The sequence below is a fragment of the Rattus norvegicus genome, chromosome 9 (assembly GCF_036323735.1).
Source record: "Rattus norvegicus strain BN/NHsdMcwi chromosome 9, GRCr8, whole genome shotgun sequence".
NCBI lineage: Eukaryota > Metazoa > Chordata > Mammalia > Rodentia > Muridae > Rattus > Rattus norvegicus.
This window is the reverse complement of record NC_086027.1, coordinates 25880234-25902135: the sequence shown is the minus strand read 5'-3', so window position 1 is coordinate 25902135 and position 21902 is coordinate 25880234. Positions and strand designations below refer to the sequence as shown.

General features: G+C 42.4%; 1 protein-coding gene and 1 non-coding gene across 3 annotated transcripts in view; one reads left to right on the top strand and one right to left on the bottom strand.

Moving 5' to 3' along the window:
- Positions 1-21902, bottom strand: part of Opn5 (opsin 5) — a 47706-nt gene that overhangs the window by 11180 nt on the left and 14624 nt on the right. Inside the window, exons 4-8 of one of the 2 annotated variants that reach the window (XM_039083542.2) lie at positions 18807-19141; positions 14983-15093; positions 8891-9132; positions 1932-2024; positions 81-270 (exon numbers count right to left, since the gene is read on the bottom strand). In XM_039083542.2, the coding sequence (XP_038939470.1) occupies positions 81-270; positions 1932-2024; positions 8891-9132; positions 14983-15093; positions 18807-19141 (971 nt within the window). Of the gene's footprint in view, positions 1-80; positions 271-1931; positions 2025-5527; positions 5586-8890; positions 9133-14982; positions 15094-18806; positions 19142-21902 lie in introns of both variants that reach the window. The other variant, NM_001389270.1, reaches the window with a different exon arrangement.
- On the top strand, positions 5783-5863 carry Trnat-agu32 (transfer RNA threonine (anticodon AGU) 32). Its single transcript has one exon. It is a non-coding gene; the product is annotated as a tRNA-Thr (tRNA).

Sequence of the window (21902 nt, the reverse complement as noted above, 5' to 3'; positions counted from 1 at the left end):
GGGAACGCATGGCTTCTCTTTTACAATGTTAAGCAATTTGCTGCACAGAAGTTCGGCTGAAATTCTCTGTAAGACTGTACCAGCAGCAGCGACAGCAGCCTCGGTGCTAAGAATGGTTTTTCTACCGCTCGAAAATTACTTGTATTGATTGATAAAGTGTTAGCTAAGAGCTGTGTTAAATGAAATCCCTTCAATGCTGAATGAAACGAAGGCACTAAACTGTTGGATGTGGACTCCATTGTTCCTTCCTCTCCCTCCCCTATCACCTGCCTGTGACAGGAAAGAAGAAAAGCCCTAACCCTCAGAGTCATTTAGGTAGTGCTGATCCCCAAGATACAGCATCAAAGCAACTTCTCAAGAAATTTATAGTGCCCTAGCATGAGACATCAGACAGATACTATACCGATGAGCATGTTGACGAAATGTCTTAAAGGGTTGGTGCTAGAGAATAATTCCATTAAAGCGGTGACTTACAGTGTACATTCCCAGAATGGATTAGTGGGCTCCTTTCTCTAAAAAGATAACCAGGCCTCGACCTGCACAGAATATCAAAATGGGTAGCACTGGAGCTAATTCTGGGCGATTTGGGTAAACCCCATGTCTGCTGGAAAACTGGGTCCATCTTTTTTTCCAAATGAATGCCTACTTCACTCTTCCTCAGACAACTTAGATTTTGTTCATTTGGAAGTGTGTGTATGTGGGTCAGGAGGGCATTAGAAGTGAACGGCACTTTCAAAGTAGAAAACACATAGGGGCTTATAGCTTGGGCGAAGAAGGACAAGAATACTGTCTGAACCATTGAGCTCAGAGCAGCAGATAATCCCCATTAACAACTGTGGATGAAGAAATGCTTACCTATGCAACTCACTCTCCCCTTCCCTGCCTCCATGAGCTAACTAGACTCTCCCCGCAGCCTTCCACAAAAATCTCCTCCCACAAAGGTCCTCCTGAGACACCTGTTGCTGTACTGTCCCTTTGTCCTAATGAAACATACTAAAGAAAGTGCTCCGTTCATAGAACATTCATTCCTGGATCCAAATCTCCTAATGCACTTGGGACACAATTAATGGAGATTGGAGATGAGGAACAGATATTTAAAGTAACTGAGAATGGTCATTTAGATACATGCACTTGTTTTAATTCCAATCTGTGCAGTTGAATGGTTTCCTGAATGTATTCCACCCATTGTTATGACCTGTGAATATACATGTTGAAAGTTATACAATCTTTATAAAGCAAAATGTTCAAGTTCACAATAGCCACAGTGGCGATCTAGGGTTTTCTCAGTAGAATACACTAACAAGCTTGAGGTTTTCAGCTATTTGGGCCAACCGAGGCCATGCTTTTGAACATGTTTTCTTACTGGATTCCCTGTGACTTTTGAAGTCCTTGCCTTTCACTACCTTTTCACAAGAAGCATGCAAACTGTTTATAATTGCCTAATATGGAAACAACCTAGGTACCGCTAGACAGGTAAATGGAAAAAGACACTGAACTGAAAGGGGCATATTGTGAAATATTATTGAGTCATAAAGAAAAATTAATATTCTGTCACATGCAACAAACTAGCTATATGACAATGAGTTAAATAAGTTAAAATACTCTCTCATGTGTGAAAGTTAAAATCAAAGTAAATCCAAATGTAAAACAGTGATGACCAGCCATTGGGAAAGGATAAGGAAGGGCTATAGAGGGGCAAAATTGAGCCCCAGTTAATATGCACAATGAATAACACTATCTAAAATAAGGATGAATGAATAAGGACTGCCACTTTGCTCCTCTGGACAATGAGGCCTGGCTCCATTACACCAAAATGAATTATAAATCCAAAGCTGATGAACACTGCCTCACTAGCCTTTTCCTTTATAGGACCTAGCGTCATGCTGGCACCTTCTAGCCCTTACAGACCCTTTTTATTAATACCTGCTTACATGGTTCCTCGGTCATGCTCCTCAGCTGTGTCTTTGTTTCCTATTTGCCCTGACTTAGTGGAACTATTCCTCTTCAGAATCTGGTTCAAGTCACTATAGATGATCAAAGGCAAGAGCATGTTTTTTTTTGGCAAGGAAAAATTAAATGAAATCAAATATTTAGTTACCAACTGAGTTATAACTAAGTCTAATATTTGACTGTTAATAAAATTGCGTGGGGGTGATCAAACAGTTTTACTTCAAATTACCTTCCTGCTGCCTTACTCCAAAAGTAATCAATTTTTTTTGTTTTGTTTTTGGATTTTATCATGATTCTTGAAAATTGAATTTTCAAGTTCATGGACCATTTCAGTTCTTAATCTCTTCCTAAGTTCATCATTTTTTTTAATGGAAAAAGCTATATTTAAATGGCTGCCTGTAGGGCTGGAGAGATGGCTCAGCCGTTAAAGGCTAGGCTCACAACCAAAAATAAATAGCTGCCTGTAGAAAGAAGGCAATTTAAAATAAGAACTGGCTGGACACGGTAACACATGCCTGTACTTCTAACACAAGACAGGTATGAGGTGAATTAGAAACAGCTTGGATACTTAGCAAGAAATAATAATAATAGTAATAATAATAAATCATAATGATAGTGATAATGAATAAACCAGTGTTCTAGGATTTTACATTTTCTACTTAAGAGTCTACCCCTCTTTTCCTGATCTCTCCCAAAACCTGACAGCTACCCACTTGATTCTAATCATTTAACTTCCAAGCATCCTTCAGGTGGCAAGCATTGAGCCAGTTACCAAGAGCCCAAACACTATGCGCAGTCTGTTCAAAGATTCAGATGTCATTAACACACAGGCAATGCACACTACCAGCACAAAAGGCTGCTGGGATTGAGGATGGTGAAGTGTTTGGTAAGGCACTGTTTGTTTCCCCAAAACATTGGACGCTCTGGGGCAAGCAACACCAGCTCAATGGGGAAGTCACTGAGAGTCTGGGCTTGTGAAGCCAAACCTCAATAACTCCTATTTCTTACTGCATTCTACCCCAAGGATCAATTCTCTTTCCTCTATCAATCCTTATGATTATTCTAGATCCTTCTAGCTCTGAGGGTATCACAAAAACTTATGGGAGTCAGGCACAGAGGATTTAAACCGTGTGTTTCAAATTGGTAGGGAAAACCAATGCTAGGATCTTTTCCCCCAAAGCTCCTGCTATTTAAACTCGATTTTCCCTCCTCACTATGTTAATCCCTTTTCATACATGCTTTTTAAAGCTTGTTAAAGTCCACAATTTAGTTAATAAATGAAAGTGTACGTCCTACATTTAGGGACTCCCACAAAGGTCAATGTTAGCTTTCTCTGCTAGATTGCACTAGCATGAGTGGACTCATCTCTCCCATCCCCCCCTTCACCCTCCGCTAAGATTATCTCCTTGAGACACTCCTATGCCTTAATCTTTTCTTTCAGGTCTTTTAAAATCGGCTCTTTTTCTCTATCCGCACTACTTCCCAAGCAGATTTCCCAAAGCCCTTCTTAATTCTTCTATCATAGTGCTGTCGATTGCCAGGGACTCCTATTTCGTAAGACATTTTAAAGCTATGTTTTCATTCCCATGGTCATGGCCACTCCTTCATCCAAGGTCTCATAAGGTATAATTTCATTACAAAGTCCCTCATAAGTGGGAGAATGTACAACCATGACTCTCCCTCCTAACCAAGTAATCCACCCACCGCAATGCCTTGAGACTGGTAGTTGGTATTCTAGACATTGCAAACACCCTAACTTCCTGGTCCGTTTGTTTAGAACAACTGCTGACCACTTTTCTGGTATGTATCACCCCTTACTTTAATCATAAGAGCAATAGTTAACACGTTGGTAGTACATCCTCTCTGACAGGCAGGGTACTGAAAGGTGTTTTCTTATTCATTACACCTCACAACAACCCTCTGATGGTATTGCCTCCTCTCCTGCTAAAGGCACTGAATTAGGGTTGCAAATCCAGGTAGTGTAAGCCTGTGCTCTAACCCTGTGCCTCCCCCATCTAGGTTCCTCCCACATCTCTATAATTACATAGCTGTCCAGAAGTAGCTTGCCTCTCCTTTCTCATGACAATTGTGTCCTTCCTCAATCCTACCTTGGTAGTTCTAAGACCCAGGCAGAGATGTTAACTTGTTTGTTTGTTTGGTTGGTTGGTTGGTTGGTTTGGGGTTTGTTTGTTTGTTTGTTTGTTTGTTTGTTTTGCTTTAATCACACAGCTTGTTTTGTCATTTCTCCTTAATTATCTCAAGCCAACAGCATACATGAACCCCTTCTTCATCCCTACCGCTACCCCCAAGGAAAATAAACACAAAGGAACTGAAGGTGTCATATACAATGGGCTGAGCCTTGAGGGACTGGCTGATTCTCTACAAACTTTCAAATGCAAGGAGTAGAGAGATCACCAGTACAGTGGAGACCCCACTTGCTTCTGGCTGTTCTTGCTAGCTGTTCCCAGAAGACTAGAAACAAGGCTGTGTTCATGGTAGACTCAGAGGGAGACAGGATGCAGGAGCAGGGAGGACACCTGCTTGGGCCTGTTGCTCAGACAAGAAGAGAAAATCAGAAGGACATTGATGAAACAAATGCTTAGCTAGACCACGTATCTACATGCCTTATTCGTCTCCTTAGCTTTTACAGGACACAAATCTGTCTTCGAAATCCTTCCTTCTCATTCATACTAGTATCTCTTTAACCTCGGGCTTCAAGAGGTACTTGTTGAAATAAAATGAACAATGACAAGAAGAACCAAGGTCACAAAGAACAAGCAAAGAAAAGAAACAGCACTTACAAATAGTACTTTTACCTAAATTCCTTCCTTGGGTAATGGTGACTGTAATGCCTTATTTTATCCACTCTATTCAAGTAGCCAGAACCTAATAAAAAATCCAAGTGAATAAAACAGCCGTCAATGAGAATGATTTTTTATTCAAATTTAGAGATACAAGAAAACCATTTAGGGGTTTCAGACAAAGCTGATTTCCCTTGAGGACTCCTTCCCATTGCTAACACATAGAACTTGGCCCTCAATCACCATAGAAGAGAAGAACTCTGAGAACCTAGTCCTACCAAATAACTATGTCCCTACACTGCCTAAGTAAACCCTAGATACAGCATCCCTGACCCTACACTAAGAAATGAAGGAGAAGGAGAAGAAGGAGAAGAAGAAGAAGGAGAAGGAGAAGATGACGACGATGATGATGACGATGTCAATGTGTCGATGATAAGGAAGATGTCAGGATAGCATAAGTAAAATAACACCTAACAAATAAAACTTGTAAACATTTTTCTTAATATCTCAGGCAAATCCTCTTTGGCATAAGGATAGGTTTATCATAAGGAAAAGAGAATATCAAAGACATCCTTCCTAATGTTCAGAAAGTCCCAGCCTAGTTTCCATTTGCAATTTCCCAACAAATCCTGGCTTCAAGAAAAAGGGGGGAATATACAAAATATAAAAATATAATATAAAGGCAAGAGTGAGGCCACGATTGAATGTTAGGAAGAGTGGAGAGGCAAGCGTGTGAATAAGTGTGTCCATGAGTGACGTTCTGTCCATCTTCATACCTCTTGATGGATCTCCACCACAGCAGAAGACTTCCTGACTGCGGTTACAGTGTGCAGCCTGGAAATAAGAGAAGAGACGTGAAAAGGCATATAGACAGGCACATCTACATGTACATGTGCGTATGTACATGTGCACATGTTATCATGTCACCTTAACTACCATTACCACTTATTCAGGGGAGCCTGAGGGGAAAGAGTGTAGATGTCACCTAGATGTATTGAATACATGTATAAAATCTAAAAGAAAAAAAATAATTCGGGGTTGGGGATTTAGCTCAGTGGTAGAGCGCTTGCCTAGTAAGCGCAAGGCCCTGGGTTCGGTCCCCAGCTCCGAAAAAAAGAAAAAGAAAAAAAATAATTCATATTAAGTGGTAGAAAATAAACAAAACAATTTGTTGGGGCAGTGGGAGAAGACCATCAATATAAGAGTTCAGCTTAAAAAGGGAGAAAACTAATAATTTAGAATATTCAAAGTGAAAAAATCATATTCTTTGGCAAAGCCTTCCACATACAGGTCTCCACTTTATAGCCCATTCCCTGTGATGTCAAAGCTGTAATTCACTGTACTCATTCATCTGGAAATGCAGCATGCAGGGCAGTCAGAGAGACTTAACAGATAACAGGCATCCCATAATTTAGGGTGTTGTTTTCCTATGGGCCTCAACCCTCTAAAGTATTAGAAATGTGAAAGGCGTCTGTCCTACATAGCACAGTCCACTGAGTCTTTGGATATTATTTTCTGTGCAAGCATCTGAAGTCTAATTCCCCTGTCAGCAGCTATAGGTGACTTCATAGGTCTCCATGGAAGCTGAACAAAGAACTGTAACTTTGCCTTCTGTCAACAGCACTCCCTTCTCAGTGTCTTCTCCATCTTTCTAACCTGGCTATGATGAGAACCACCGGGAAGAGTCAGTCAAAAGGCTGAAACTCCCGTCCAGCCTGGACCAATGAAAAGCTGGTCTCTGGTGGTGGGGTTTTCAGAGTTCCTGAGATAACTCGACTACACAGTAACAAGAGGCTACATCTAGACACCCGAATGAAGAGTGCAGTGTCATTTCAAATGAGAGTCTTTCTATGTTAGGAAGTTTAGGGTCTCTTTTTGTTTGTTGACTGGCTCGTTACCTTCTGCCAAAACTTCAGGAAGCTTGGCTGTGGAAAGGGAAGGTTTAGTTTTATTTTGCAATGACCGTTCAAATTAACTCGAAATTTATTTTCATAATCTCACATTCGACCCAGTAGCTTTTCTATTTGAATTCAATGGTTTTCTTCTTCAAAGCAAACCCATTTCAGATCTCAGAAACAGGAGGAGCAAAGATATCATCAGTTAACCTCACTTCAGGCCAGTGACTTGTCTGAACTGGCTTCACGTCACTTCTTGTCACCCAAGGAGCACTTAGCCTCTCAAGAACAATGAAGGTAAACAAGAATTCATTTTATTCTCTTTATTTATAAGATAAGCTCTAATAGCCACCTTCCACACTTCTGCTCTGCACTGTGGAATAGACCTTTCTAAAGCCTACAGCTCAACACCTCTTCAAAATGGCTTCCTGGGAGACAACTTCAGCCTATAGAATCCAAAGACTCAGCCTCAGCCCTGATGCCAGGTTCCCCAGAGAAAGCAGGAACTCCAGGGGAATGAACTAGCCTTAGTCGTCTTCAGAAAAGCAGTCACTGTGTTTCACATAAATGTTTAATGAGAACAACCGAACTGAGCTGTCTCCTGCTTGACTGAGTTTTCTCAAGCCTTGTGGCCCAAAGTCACTTTCTGTCCCTCTTTCCCTTGCCGAATGTTAAATATTTATGTGCTGTTCACACTTGTGAGTAAACGTGCAAATCACAGAGCTAGTCTGTCGCAAAATTCTGAGCTAGGTGAAATGTGCTTCCAGCCGTCCCTGCCATGTTCTCATTTTTTTAAATAAAGAAGTGTCCCGTTACCTTGTCCCAAAATTCTCTGTGAAAATGACTCTCTGTTCTCCCTACCTGCATTCACAATAAAGAATTGGCAGCTAACAAGGACAATGCTTTATTACTTCCTAAAGAGATGCATGTTTGCATTTGGCTTTACCTATTCATTTCCGAAGAGAAGACATGAACTGTGAAGAATGAAAGGCCACCCATCCACAGCGGTCACATAGGCCTTTCCCACGCATCCTTTTGTTCAGTTATTACAATGTCCTTAGTAGCTCATCCTACCCTTAGAGTCAAAGCAGCTAAAGTGCCTCTCAAAAGTCAGACTATTGGAAACTGAGGTCTTAAACACAATCTTCCATCTCAAACTGTAGATTGTGTCCCTTTGTCACAGCAACAATGACAAGAATGCTATTCATTTATAAACTTTGATGATTTTTATTTGATCATACACACATACACACAAACACACACACACATATACATATATATATGTTTAAGAGAGCTGTCACTTGGTCAATGTTACAGGCAAAATTTAATGTCTTCCTGATGTTCTTTCTCTAGTACATCTTATTAAAGAAAAGCGGTATTGAATAATACCTTGTCACTAAGTAATAATTAAGGAGGACCAGAGACCCTAAAACCTCTACCTCCTTAGCCAAGAAAATGACTTGAAAAGCATCTTCCACTTTTTACCCAAAGATGGGCAAGGAATAGTTACAGAAGGCCTCCCCACAGCTACTGGCCCAGCTCTTCATTCGATCTGAGTATTGGACCTCTAGGAAAAATAATTCAAATTCTTGTACACTCTGCATCAAAGCAGTATAGCAGTATAGACTTTTTTAAAAGCTAGGATTTAAGTAACAATTCCTACCCCACTCCCTTTGGACTATATAAATATGAGTGGCTTCCCCGATCTTAACCTTACTTGAACCTCTTTCTTCATCTAACACAGATGAATAACATCTTCTATCTCTCAATATAACTTAAAGAACCAGAAAGAAAAAAGTTAGAGAGGAATGGTTTCATGGCCCTTCTCTCTCACTTCTGCTTAAGTCCTTGGATTTTTTTTTTTAGCCAAGAGTTCTGATGGCCCAAACAACAGTGGCAAATAATTCCTTGACAAGAATTTATTATTGAATCAATTCCACATAGACCAGCATTCTTGGACTGATATGGATTCAATACCCCAAAAGGAAGTCTGCAACCAGTGAATAAGCACAGTATAGCATCCTAGTTGCTCTAGGATCAAAAACAGAACGCCTGGTCTCAATATCTGGCCATCATCCAACCCATACGTATCTGATGACTTGGCTTCTGGAATTTTTATGAACAGAAAACAAAATCCTCCTAACCCAACTCCTTAGGAATTTAGTTAGCACCCAAGTGTCTGCTTAAATCACTATGGCATTTTAAGACAAAGGAAACAATTGATTTCTAGCTTCTGAATGTTACCTAAAGTCTTCCAAAGACTTCTTCTTTGTTGCTCTCAAACCACCAGTCTGGCAACAGGCAAATCTGTAATCAATGACCTGGTAGATGATTGGGTTGTACATCGCTGCAGATTTTGCGAGGAGCGTGGGCACCACGGAGAGCTGTATAGGGATGGAGTTCGGCCTTCCAAAAGCTGACCACACGGAGACTACCGCGTAAGGAATCCAGGCAATGAGGAAACCAGCACAAATCAGCATCGCCACCTGGCACAGGGAAAGTAACAGACAAGCAGGGTCAAGGGATTTCATAAGCAATCCAAAGTAAGTTACTTCACGCGCAAGCCCTTCACTCTGAAGAAAATCCTTTTTTTTTTTTTGCCATGAGCATTGCTTCCCATGAACTTCTGAGAAGTTGGCACATGTCTGTACCCCGTTTACATGCCCTACCCATTCTACACTTCAGAATTTGAATGTACCCGAAAACCCCAAACTATAACCCTATAATAGCTGTCAGATTTTGACTATATCTAGGACAAGAGATCAGAATAAAAGGATGCCAGTTCTCTTGAGCTTGCCAGAGTTCTCAACCCACAGCCACTTAAAGACCTGACAGAAAATAAGTTCATCTTGATGAAATCTTTTGCCTCAGGAAACTGAGACGTGTTGCCCTGGTTTGAAATTCTAATGTGAACTTTCTTCAAAGATGTCTATGAAATGTTATTTCTTCTGGCTCACGTTTTTCACAATTTTGAGGTTCGCATTACAGAAATTTCCCAAATATAAAGAAAAAAGAGTTGCAGGGCTTCTGTCGAAGCAATATGGAAAGTGATTTTGCTCTCACAAAATGAACCTCTTAATTGTCAGAACACAGAATGACTGACAATATAAAATACCCTCACAGCTTTTCACCATCCCAAACCGAGTCCTTTTAATGGTGTAGCCCTAACTACTGCCCTATAGCTTCTGATCTTGTTATCTCAGTTCAAGTTAGCAAACAGTTTTAGCAAATGCTTTTGGCAAGAGCTAAATTGGGCGCTACGGGACATCCCAGCATGCCCCTGTTCCTGAGCTGTCTCCCTCTTGAGTACAAATAGTAGCAGATCACAGCTGAATATGATTTGGGCGCCAGCTCAGAAGAGAACATTTGTTTCTTATTGGAAGGAGTAAGAGCTTCGTGGTGAATGTTGCATAGACCCTGCACTTGGACAAGATGAAATAGAAGTAGTGAGAGAAATGCTGGGAAAGTGTCCCATGCGTGAGTGGGTTTGTACAGAAACAAGTCAAGGGGGCATCAAGATGTGGGAAAGCCAAATGGGGTGGTGAGACCCTCAGGTAATACTCATGTGTTCAGTGTTTCGTGAAACATATTACTGAGTTTTCCTTTCGCTCCACATACTCTGCAGCTCTCAGAGGTTCATAAGCAGACCATGGAAGATGAACCCACTGGAAAAAAAAATGCCTGAGAGAAAACAGCAGCTAGAGAGACCGCTCCTTATCCAACAAGTCACATTGAGAATCCGTGTTTTGTATGGAAGACACAGAAAGGCAAAGCAGACACATCCCTGCCCACTTAGAATTTCCACTCTGAGCACATTCGTTTAGACTAACGTCTAAACTAGAAATAAGATTGTTTCAGTGATAGTACTAATGCTAGAAAATGAAGCCCAGGCTTTGGTTTTCATTTTAAGTGTGCTATTTCAAGCATACCTTGAAAGTGAGCATTACTAAGTTCTAAGTGTCCTTACACTGTTGTTCTTCCAGTGAGGTAAATAATAAAATTATATTTAAGCTAATTCTCTGAGCGTGCCTCCCCTTGTGTCTGCTTGCACTTCTTTTAATCTTCTTGGTGTATCTTCAACTTTAGAATTCCCAGCATCTCCCCACCCTTCCTGGTTTCATGAAGTTGACATAACAGGTAGCACATGAGTCAGATCTGACCAATCAGAGGACTAAACTCTCCTGACTACACAGGGACAAGGAGCTTAATCAAATTCATCTCTGAGATTTAGTGAACCTCACGGTTATCTCTGAGTCTCCTCAGATCTTGGGAAGATGTAAGAATACTGCTAACAAATATGTCCTTAATACATCTTTCCATCACCTAACGTAAAGTCAGAGACCATCCTTGATATCCTGGTCATGGTGAGCTATGAAGAGAGAGGATTATTGACAAGGAATGAGATGCAAACTGCTGTATAAACTTGGTATAATATTTATAGAGGCTCTTTTGTCTTAGTGGCATGGCTGGATATTATTTTTCTGACAATAAGGCTTGTGTGTGTGTGTGTGTGTGTGTGTGTATTAATTCATACATATGCATATGCATGTGTATCTCCATATGAGTTAGCAGAAGCATAATTACTATAGCCAGGGAATGATCCAAAGCCTGTCTGTGACCTAAAGAGCAGCATGGATGTGGATGTGTTGCCATGGAAACCTACCTTTGTGAGATATGTAAGAATGAAGTATAAGGCTGAATTTAGTGATAGAATGCTTGCTTAGCGTGTGCTCAGAAACACACATACACACATGGAAAATATGCTCTCATGTTTGAGGTTATAAATGTTCACTCAAGAATTTCAAGGCTCAAGAGGCTGAGGAAAGTAGCCTACCCTTTCAGAGGATCCACATTCAGTGCCCAGTACTCACAACCATTTACAATTCCAGCTTTGGGAAATCCAATACCTTTTCTGGTCACTGTGGTACCTTTACACACATTTTCACACACAGATACACACACACACACACACACACACACACACACACACACACACGAGACTAGAAATAAAATAAATATTTCTAAAAGAAAGAAAGAATTTCAAAGCTCATCTTCAAACTAATGGCAGGCAAGGAAAACCTCAGTACTGAACAGTTTGTTCCACTTTTCAGAGAACGTGGACCCCTCAAGAGATGAATCAAATGAGACCAGAGCTGCTGTTCCAGAGTCTTGCGACAATACTTCTGCATCATAAGCTAAAAAATTCTTTTCTGTGATCAACACTTCTAACCCATTGCAACTAAACACACACACCCGTCGCCCTTTGAACCTGCTCTTCCGTCAGAAGCTTACCCAGGAGTCCTTTCTGTTTGGTTTAGTGTGATTTTTGCTTGTAAAGAGTAGATTCCCCCCAAATGCTCAGTGAAGCCCCTTTTTTCTTAAATTCCCAAATAAACTCTGGCAACATAAATAAAGCTTGTGTTAGCAGCTTCATAGAGACTTAACGTAGCCCCCATCTTTGATTCTAGGGTGAGTCATAGGATGGTTTTATGCCATCTTGAAATTCATTTTCTGCACTGCTGCCAAAGCCATTGACAGAAAATAGATTAGCAAAAGCCCATAATATTTTCTCCTTCTATCGGAAGGTGCAATAGGAACAGGAAAGGCTTATGACATGACTGCTGTTATCCTTTCTTAGAAGATAGAGAACTGGATGTACTGTGGATTTCAAAACAGCAAATTAAGTACAGTGGGTGGGGCCTCAGTTGTTTAAATACTAAGCCTGGATGAATGCGATAACTCACAGAGGAAAGGTACTTGTCACTAAGCCTGACAAGGTGAGTTTGATCCCAGGGACTCACACTGGGGAAAGAAAACCAGTTCCTGCAAGCTGTCTTTTGACATCTGCGCATTCAATGGGACAAGCACAGGCACATGTGCATGCGAGCACACAACACACACATGCCTAAATCAATTAACTAGATAACTCATTAATGTTCAAGATATCCTAGTATATTTTCCATGGGCTTTCTAAAAACCTTTGTAATATTTTTCCAGAGCTTGGACTGGGGCTTAACATTTTCATCAATTCATTTCTTGTTTTTTTCCCACTTCAATCTCATTCCTATTTTCCAACATTTACCTCCCAGCCATCCTCGAGCCAGTGCTACCAGAGGCTCCAGCAGCCACGATCCATCCCAGGTTGTTTATTGTTTTAATGACTTCACTCCCATCACTGTTTCTTGGTTCACTGACAAAGCACTAAAACCCCCAGTTCCCAAATTAGACAGTTTTGTGGGAGGAAATTCTCACAGAATTCATGTTTAGCTTGTACAAAAGAATCGCACATCTGCAACTTGGATCACTTGAAATAAGTTGCCACAGAAGACCCAAGGATGTCAGTTCTCCCCAGCTCTAGTTCAAGTTGGCAAGTATTACAAAGTAATGCCATTGAATGTCCTCAATTCCATCCAACTAACTTGTTAACAGGGTCCTAAAATGATGGGGTTGAGCTTAAATATTTGAAGTTATACATGACCCTCACTCATCAGAGCAGACAAAGAGAGAGGAGCGAGTATAAAGGTCCCATCCTCCCAGTGTGAGGGACTCAGTAGAAGGATGATACAGGAGTCTTTGGCTATGAGATACTATGCCTCTTTATGGTCTCATTCTTAGATTAACCCCACTGACTAGAAAGAGAACAAAAAACTCTGTTGCTCTATTCACAGACTTTACAGAAGAGCAATTCAGTTCCTCCCTCTGAGCTCCTTTGCCTGGATCTGAGTCAGGCATCAGCTGCATGCTTGTTGAATAATGAAATACATGGAACTTATGAGAAAGGTGAAGCCCAGAAGAGGGGCCAAGGAGATTGTACTTACTGGCTTGTTTTTTGTTTTTTGTTTTTTGTTTTTTGTTTTTTGTTGTTTTGTGTGTGTATGTGTGTGTGTGTGTGTGTCAACTTGACCTAAGCTGGAGTTACCACAAAGAAAGGAACCTGCCTTGAGGAAATGCCTCCATGAGATCCAGCTGTAAGGCATTTTCTCAATTAGTGATCAAGAGTGAGAGGAGCCATAGTGGGTGGTGCCGTCCCTGGGCTGGTGGTCCTGGGTTCTATAAGAGCAAGCTGAGCAAGCCAGGAAGTAACATCCATCCATTACCTCTGCATCAGCTCCTGCTTCCTGTCCTGCTTGAGTTTCATTCCCGACTTCCTTTGGTGATGAACAACAATGTGGAAGTGAAAGCTGAATAAACCTTTTCCTCCCCAACTTGCTTCTTGGTTATGATGCTTTGTGTAGGAATAAAACCCCCGATCAAGACAGAAATGGAATAAAACCTCCATCAATAGCAAGTTTGAAATATATCACCAAGCAAGCAACAGCCATCCTAATTCAGTGCCTGGAGTGAGATCAGTGCACGGAGAGAAAGGGGTAGGAGGAGGTCTTGCCCACTGCAGGAGAGTATTTGATTGGTCCAAGCATGGGATGAAAAGAACAAGATATATTATAATAGATCTACTTAGCAAGCATACATTTGCCCACAACCAGTGAAAATTGGATTGAAAGACAGTAATGCCATTTCAGGGGCAGCTGCTTTACAGGGGTGAGTATGCCGGTCTCTAAGTGATACATACTATTAAAACACAGAAAAGCCAGAAGCCAGCCTGAATGCACGCCTGTAATTCTAGCACTCAGGAGGCAGAGGCAGAGGAATGGCCATGAGTTCAAGGCCAATGTTGGTTTCAGAGTGAGTCCCAGGCAAACTCGTATTATAGAAGATAATCTTTAAAAAAGAAAAGCAAAAAGAAGAGGAGGAGAAGAAGAAAGGGAGGAGGTGAAGAGGAGAAAATAAATAGTAAGGCAGGAAATATAACGTGCTATAGCTTCTCTGTTCCTCAGTTCCCTCATTCATGTACAAATACACGAGTAACAACGTCTGAGCTCTCAGGCTACCTTCTAAGAGCTTAATTCATTCAACAACCTAAGCATGTCCACTTTGGGTTCTTCTGTTTTACCCACAGAGTGACAACTGAGGTCAACCGTCTCACACCCTCTTCCCCCAACTTGCAAAGAAACTTTTCTGGAGTCTTTGGGGCGCCTGCCATCTGTTTGCCCTGGCTAGGATCCAAGTAGAGAACATGAGCTCATGCTTTAAAAAAAAAAATCCACACTTTCCAGTTGCAATTTTCTCAAACCTTAAAATACCACTACTCTAAAACCAAGCAAAAGCTGTGGTTTTGGGGGGAGGATGGGGAAGGGAACACCCCCAGAGAAGGGGGAGAGGAGTTAGAGGGATGTTGGCCTGGAAACTAGGAAAGGGAATAACAATCGAAATGTAAATAAGAAATACCCAAGTTAATAAAGATGAAAAAAAAGATGCAGGTTGGGGCACTAACTTACAGTTGAGACTCTGGAATGGGAGATACTCAAAACATGGCAGTTGATTGGTTCTGCTGTAGAAAACACCGACCTGGGTAAGGACTCTGGGCTTGAATCTGCTCTCACTAGACCCTGAGACACGTGACAAGATGCCTAGTGATAGGCATCCACAGGTATGTCCCAGGATTTTTCCACATTTTGAACTTGGGTCGTATTCCTCTTACCCATACTCCTCCAAAACAATTAAAAATGTTAGCAATTTCTCAACACAGGATTCAAGCACTGACCACCAAAGTCAATAATAAATGGTAACAGTGTATGTCCTCTCAGGGGGCTAGGGACACAATTGGAAATGATCATTAATTTGAAATTCTTTTTTGTTATTATGTCTCTCTGACTTGGCTTTTTTTCTTCCCTTCAACAAATATATATTAAGCACTTAGCATGCTAGAGGCAATGCGTTGGGTCCTGGGGACCTGAAGTAACAAAAAGTCAAAGTGTCCCTGCAGCCTCTATTGACTGGCAGTAAAAGACATTGAGCAAGAAATCACAAGAATGAGTATGTAATTGCGAATTAACTAGAAATTTGACAATTCTCAAGAAGTAATGATGTTTCTGTGAAACACGGTAAGAGGAAGACCTGAATTCCATTTTTGAAATGCCTCTCTGAGAATTGACCACTAAGCTTGGACACACCAAGGAGAACAAAGAGAACTAAATAATTAGCTTTTAAAAAAAAAAAGAGCAGCCATTCCTCTGCATTGCCCTTAGCATCCACATAGGGAGTGCCTTGAATCTGACACCTCACTGACAGGTTAACAATCAATAGGCCAACCAATGAAATAAGTCACCTGAGAGAACCCGAGTTCATACCTCAGGCTTTTTTCTCAAGGCTTCACAATCAAAGGAAAAAAGTGAAACAAACCAACTGTCCCAAAGAAAAAGACGCCTGAGCCAGAGGTCAAAGGAGCACTTCACAGTCATCAAGGCCACCTTTAATCAGGTATCCAATGGAGCCACCGCAGTTACCATCTAGGAAATGCTGGGCTGTGGGATGGAGGACCCAACAGAACCAAACACTTACCTGAATCTCATTCACTCTCTTGCAGAGAAAGAGAGACAAATGCTTGACTCCGTGGGACAGATACCTCTAAAGGCAACATGCCCATATTCTCTAGTGACCTGCTTTAGGGACTCTGTCTAGGGACAGTTAGGACTGCTTTATAGTGATGAAAGGGACATTACGAGCTATCTGGGATCCTCATATTAACTACAGATCTGGATGTGATAGGTGATTAGGGAATGCTAAGGAACAAATAGTGAATGCCAAGATATCTGCATGATAATGTTTGAAAAATAGAGGCACACTCTCTGACCTTCCCTTCCAGCCACAGCACTGTCCCCCTTCTTAGATGAGCTGCAAGAGACTCACTTCAGTGTATGATACTTTTCCCAGCGGAAATGCCCAGTGGAATAACTAAATATTCAGTTTGAGGTGTCTCTGTTTCAAAATAGAAATTTAAGCACAGCTGGGCATGGCAAAGCACACCTGTGATTCTAACACCTGGGAGGCGGAGCCAGACCAGCTACACAGTGACCTTGAGGCCACTCTGGAATACGTGAAATCTGAAGGGAAGAAGGAAGGCAAGGAGGGAGAGAGGGAGAGAGGAAACATGAAACAGGAGAGAGAAATAGTTGAAATAAAAGCTTTGGGGGTTTTGGGGAGTGTGTGTGTGTGTGTGTGTGTGTGTGTGTGTGTGTGTGTGTGTGTGTGTGTGTTGAAAAACAATCGATTGTCCCAGCTACAGGCCTAAGGGATGCTGAAAGTGAGCAAGAAAATTTAAGTCCAATTTTCCACTTGAGTAGGTGAAATGTCTATAGTCCAGAGAACAAGAGAGGATGTCAGGGGAGTCGAAAGCCTGTCCTGAACTGGCCTTTCTGAGCCAAGGAGCAGAGAGCAGGGCTGTATGAGCAAAGCAGCAGAACTAGCTGAGTTCACAGGATTGGCCGCCCAGGTTATAGCAGAGAGTAGGAACACTGCTCACAGAGGCCTTGTGGTTAGGATAAAGCACATGCACTGAGCTGCATGACATGACCAAAAGGAATTGGATACCTCATAAAAAGCCAGGTCAGTAAAGAACAGTCCCGACCAGGATCTCCAACCAATGTTCACCAGGACACTTTGACAACTCCTCAGGCTGCACTGGCAGCTCTGGGAACAGAAGAAAGGCAGTCTCTGATGCTACTGAACATGCCTCTATTGGCCAATAATGAAACTTGTTTCACAGGGTCAAATGCAGACAGAAAAGTGAGGTGATGTCGAACCATGGAACCAGAGAGTACAAAAGCATCGTGCTCGTGTGTGAAGGATGCCCAGATGCATATGCAAATACACACTACGCTTCCGTTCATAGTGCGTGTACGATGAAAGTCAGAGAAACCACCATAAAAAGAACAACTAGAGAAGAGAGCGGGTTGAAAAGGAGCTATAGACAGATGCCACCTCATATCCTGCTGGACGAGATCAGACCCAAAGAAGGCAAGTCGAGATAATACCAGCAGGAAATAGAGGACGCAGACGATGAGCTTACTTTGCCACTAAATCTCGGACTGTCACCTTGAGTTACACACTTTTAGACCACTGGCCTGGCAGGAAGCAGAAACTCTGAGGGGTGAGAAACTAAGCAATCCTGAGCAGAGGCTGAATGAAGGAAGGGTTTTCTCCAGACAGAGAAAGGGTGGCTGTGAGATTGTATCTTCTTACTTCAGTAGAAATCAAGTAAAATCAGTGTGAACGTATAGTGGGTGCCCTAATGGGAAGTTGCACTGGTTTTTTTTCCTACAGATACTTTTGTTTTATGTGTGGGGGTGTTTTGCCTCCATGCATGTACATCATGAGCACTTCCGGTGGCTGAGAGGGCCAAAGAAAGAGATGCGTGACCAGAGTGCTCCTCTGACAGGAGCACTTCACAGTTATCAAGGCCACCTTGAATCAAGTAGTCAATGGAGCCACCACAGCGAGTGATGGGCTGTGGAATGGAGAACTAAACAGATCCAAACACTTGCCTGAATCTCATTCACTCTCCGGATGAACCGTGAGCCACCACGTGGATGCCGAAGGCAAATCTGGTTCCTCTGTAAGACGGGCCGAGCTGTGTCACCAGACCCAGACTTACTATACTTGCTACACAGTGAGGAGATGGACTCTAAGAAGCCGGGTGTCACAGCAAAAGATGGGCTCAGCAAGCCGTATTTATAGATTTGTCAATACGTAGGTGCACGTGTGCGTGCATGGTGGGAAGTAGGCGCGCGAACGTGTGTACACAATAATAAAGAAAGAAAGGCTATCAAGAAGGGTGAGGGCAGACATGGGGAATTGTAGGGAGGGGTCAGGGAGGGACTGGAGGGAGGAAAGGGAAGGGAGAAAGTAATGTAATTATATTTTAATTACGATGTAAAAAGTCAATCGACTACCGTTAAAAAGCTAGATGTCTAGTGCTGGGTTACAAACAGGGCAGTGTCTGTGGTGTTATTCAAACCTTTATCTGTTGTCAAATTCCATGGTCTCTTTTCCATTTGCCATAATATCTAAAGAACTGCCAACTGTGTTCTTTCCCACTTACCCAAGGATCCAACCATTAAGGAACACTCTGTGGTAAACCAGGAAGCCATGTGGATGGCAGCATGTCCTTAAAAAGCCAACCAGAGTCCAAGCAAAACAAAATGGCGCAAACTGTGCAAAAAAATGTGAGGGGTGTGTGTGTGTGTGTGTGTGTGTGTGTACACATATACATTTTGAGTGTTCAATAAAACCATACCTATAGAGGGAGTACAGTTACCGTTACCTTGGTCAGCTTCACCTCGAGCACATGGCTGCTATGAATCCGACTGTCGAAATGTGCTACCTCTTTAGAAGAAGATTTCACCTTGGCAATGATCTTCGCGTATGAGAAAACAATCACAGCCGTTGGCAGCAGGAGGCAGAAGAAGAGGATGCTCAGGATGAATACCTGACCCCCACCCGAAGCCTGGGCCAGCCACCAGTCCAGGGTGCACGAGGTTCCGAAGGGCTCAGGTGCATAGTCCCCCAGGCCCACCAAGGGCATGGTGGTCCAGAAGGAAGCATAAGCCCAGATGACTGCCAGGCAGATGTAGGCATGCTTTCTCTTCAGCCAGACCCCTGGAGGTGGAAAAAAAGAGCATTACCCACATGTAACCCGCCCTGCACCCGGACACCTCCCCTGGACATGGCAAATTCCATCTCCAAAGATTTATTCCACTGAATTCTAGGAGACGCGGACAGATTAACTGAAGCCTGGGGGAGAGCGAAGTCAAGGCAAAGAAAGTTCCAGAGCTGGAGCCTTTGTCCAGGAGGAAGCAATTTGAAGAGAATTCACGGGGAAAGTTTTCTCTAGGCACCTAGGAGTTTTGGGAGGGAGAAGTGGCTCAGGGTGGGAAAGCAAGACAAAAAGAGGAAAGGACACGGAAGACGATGGGGGAGCTCGGGAAGACATCTCAAGAGTATGTTAGTGAGTAGTCTAAGAAGTCAAAGGAGAATCCTTTCCAGGAGGTGCGAAATCAAAGGATTCGTCCTGCCTTTAAAGCACCCTTATTTCTAAAACCTCTTTTGTGTCTACATCCTTTCCTTGCCTAGGAATTTGTTGAGTGGGGTTGGCGGGTCTTGATCCTGAACCCGTGGTGTGGTGCTAAAGTGAATGACTGTGCTTGAAAATTCAGAGGCATGATGGGAAAGCGGCGGGCAATCTGATTAGGTTGTCGGACATGCTGTGTAAGTAATTCTGGGGGAAAAAAATGTCTTCAAGAAGAATGGGGATCAAAGGAGTGGGAGACAAAAGAGCTCAGTGTTTCAACACTAGTTCCTTAACCAAAAGAGAATTCCAAGAGAAAGAAGTGCTACTGTCATTATTTTTTTTTAAGTTGTAAAACTCTAGTGATCATTTCCGGAAGTTCAACTCAGTCACCAAGGCCAGGTCAGCTAGCTCTTTTGCAACAGTCACCATGGAAATCACTTCACCTGACGTAGCATACTGTCGAAGGGGAGGTGAGAAGGCTTCCCTGCTGCTTCAGCTGCACAGAAGCAGGGAAGAACTATCAAAAAACACCGAGTAAAGCTAACTGATTGTTTCCACATGCACTCGGGGCTGCTTCTGTTCTAGGCAAGTGAGATTTAAGTCACTAAAACTTCAGTTCCTCTGAGGGCGGTGTGATTTCATTCGTGTGGCCCTTCTGAGTGTTCAGTGTTCTTGACATTAAGGGGCATTTCTGGTAACCCATGGCTTATGGTTTGCGGTTAGCTCCTTGTGTTTTCTTTGACGAATGGACTCTGACCCAAGCTAGCCTCAGAATAGCTAGAGAGCTGAGGATGAACTTGAACTTCTGATTCTCCTGCCTCCATCTCCCAAGAGCTGGAATTATAGGTGCACAGTCCGGCTGTGCCTAGTTTATGTGATGCTGGGGCTAGAACACAGGGCATCGTGCACAGTAGGCAAGCATTCTGCCAATTGATCTTCCGCCCCAGTCTTTGCTTAAAGGTTTTGATGATGTTTAAAGTAAATGAAATCGTGTCAACTCTGCAAACTATTAACTTAGACCTTAACGTGAACATTTACTCATTTACTCCTCTCTCTCTCTCTCTCTCTCTCTCTCTCTCGCTCTCTCTCTCTCTCTCGTGTGTGTGTGTGTTTGTGTGTGTGTGTGATCACTAAGAAGAAACAGAAGAAACTGTATCTATGCTCCATCGTCTCTGTTTACTCAAATACATGGCATTGAACATCATGAAATACAAAATTTTCCTCAAGCCCAACCAGAGGAGGGTAGCGATCGGGTAGCCACAAATGTTCGTCAGCTCTTGGTTATCCATCATAACGCGTCAAACACTGGCAGAGGTTAGGACATAGCTTCATGAGGACGTGCATAGGCATACGGATAAGCATTGATAGTGAGGGTTACTGAGTGAGATGCTTTTATACTTACGTTCCAGTATGCTGAAAGGCTGTCAAGTACAGGAGGGAGTAGATTAGTAGATGGGTTCTGTGGTGCTCCAGAAGTCAGAACTAGGACCAATGGGTGGAGGTTACTGGGAGGCAGTTTTGTCTCAATATAAGGAATAACATTGTAACAATGAGAGCAGACCAATCAGAGAATGGGCTGCCTTGAGCAGTAGTAAGCTCCCCGTCACTGGTCACTGGAATTACTCAAGAGTCCAAAAGGTCATCTCTCGGGAATGACCACTTAACAACATTACGTGGTTGCTTCCCAACACATATGTCTGCATGTCCCTGAGTGACCTTTTAAATTCCAATAGGCTAGAGAACACTGTGTGAAGGTCCAATAGTGAATCAGGTTAAAGGGTGAAATGTCATAGAGTCAAGCTTAGAGGAAGCTTGGTGATATATACCTTTCTTCTACGGCATTTATGCCCCGCCATGATTCTGAAAATGGAGAGCATCCTCTCTTTAGTTGATACAAAGTTTAAACTCTAGATGACATTTTAAAACAGAGATCTCAGTTTATTCTTCCTCAAATACTCCTGAGAAGTTGAACGTTTTTGTCTTCTTGTCTATGAAATCTACGGTTTTATTAAAAATCCGTTTGCTGTGCTATAAGACAAGATTATGGTGAGAATTGGACTCTAACATCATACAAACTGCATAATTGTACGGCTTTATCTTATTGGAACTTTGGGCTCAGGCTGTTTCAACTGGAAGTTTTAGACATTTATGAAACGAGATGTAATTATTTAATGAGTGTTGAATCTTGAGAACATTTACAACTACCCTCCTCCTGCCCCATACATGGTCTCCTTCAGAGTCCTCCTTCAGAGTATCAACTTTTTAAGGACCAAAGAAAATGTTCTTCACCATGTCTGTATGCCGGCCATCCTCTGTCCTGTAGCTTCAGCCACACTACCTAACAGTTTG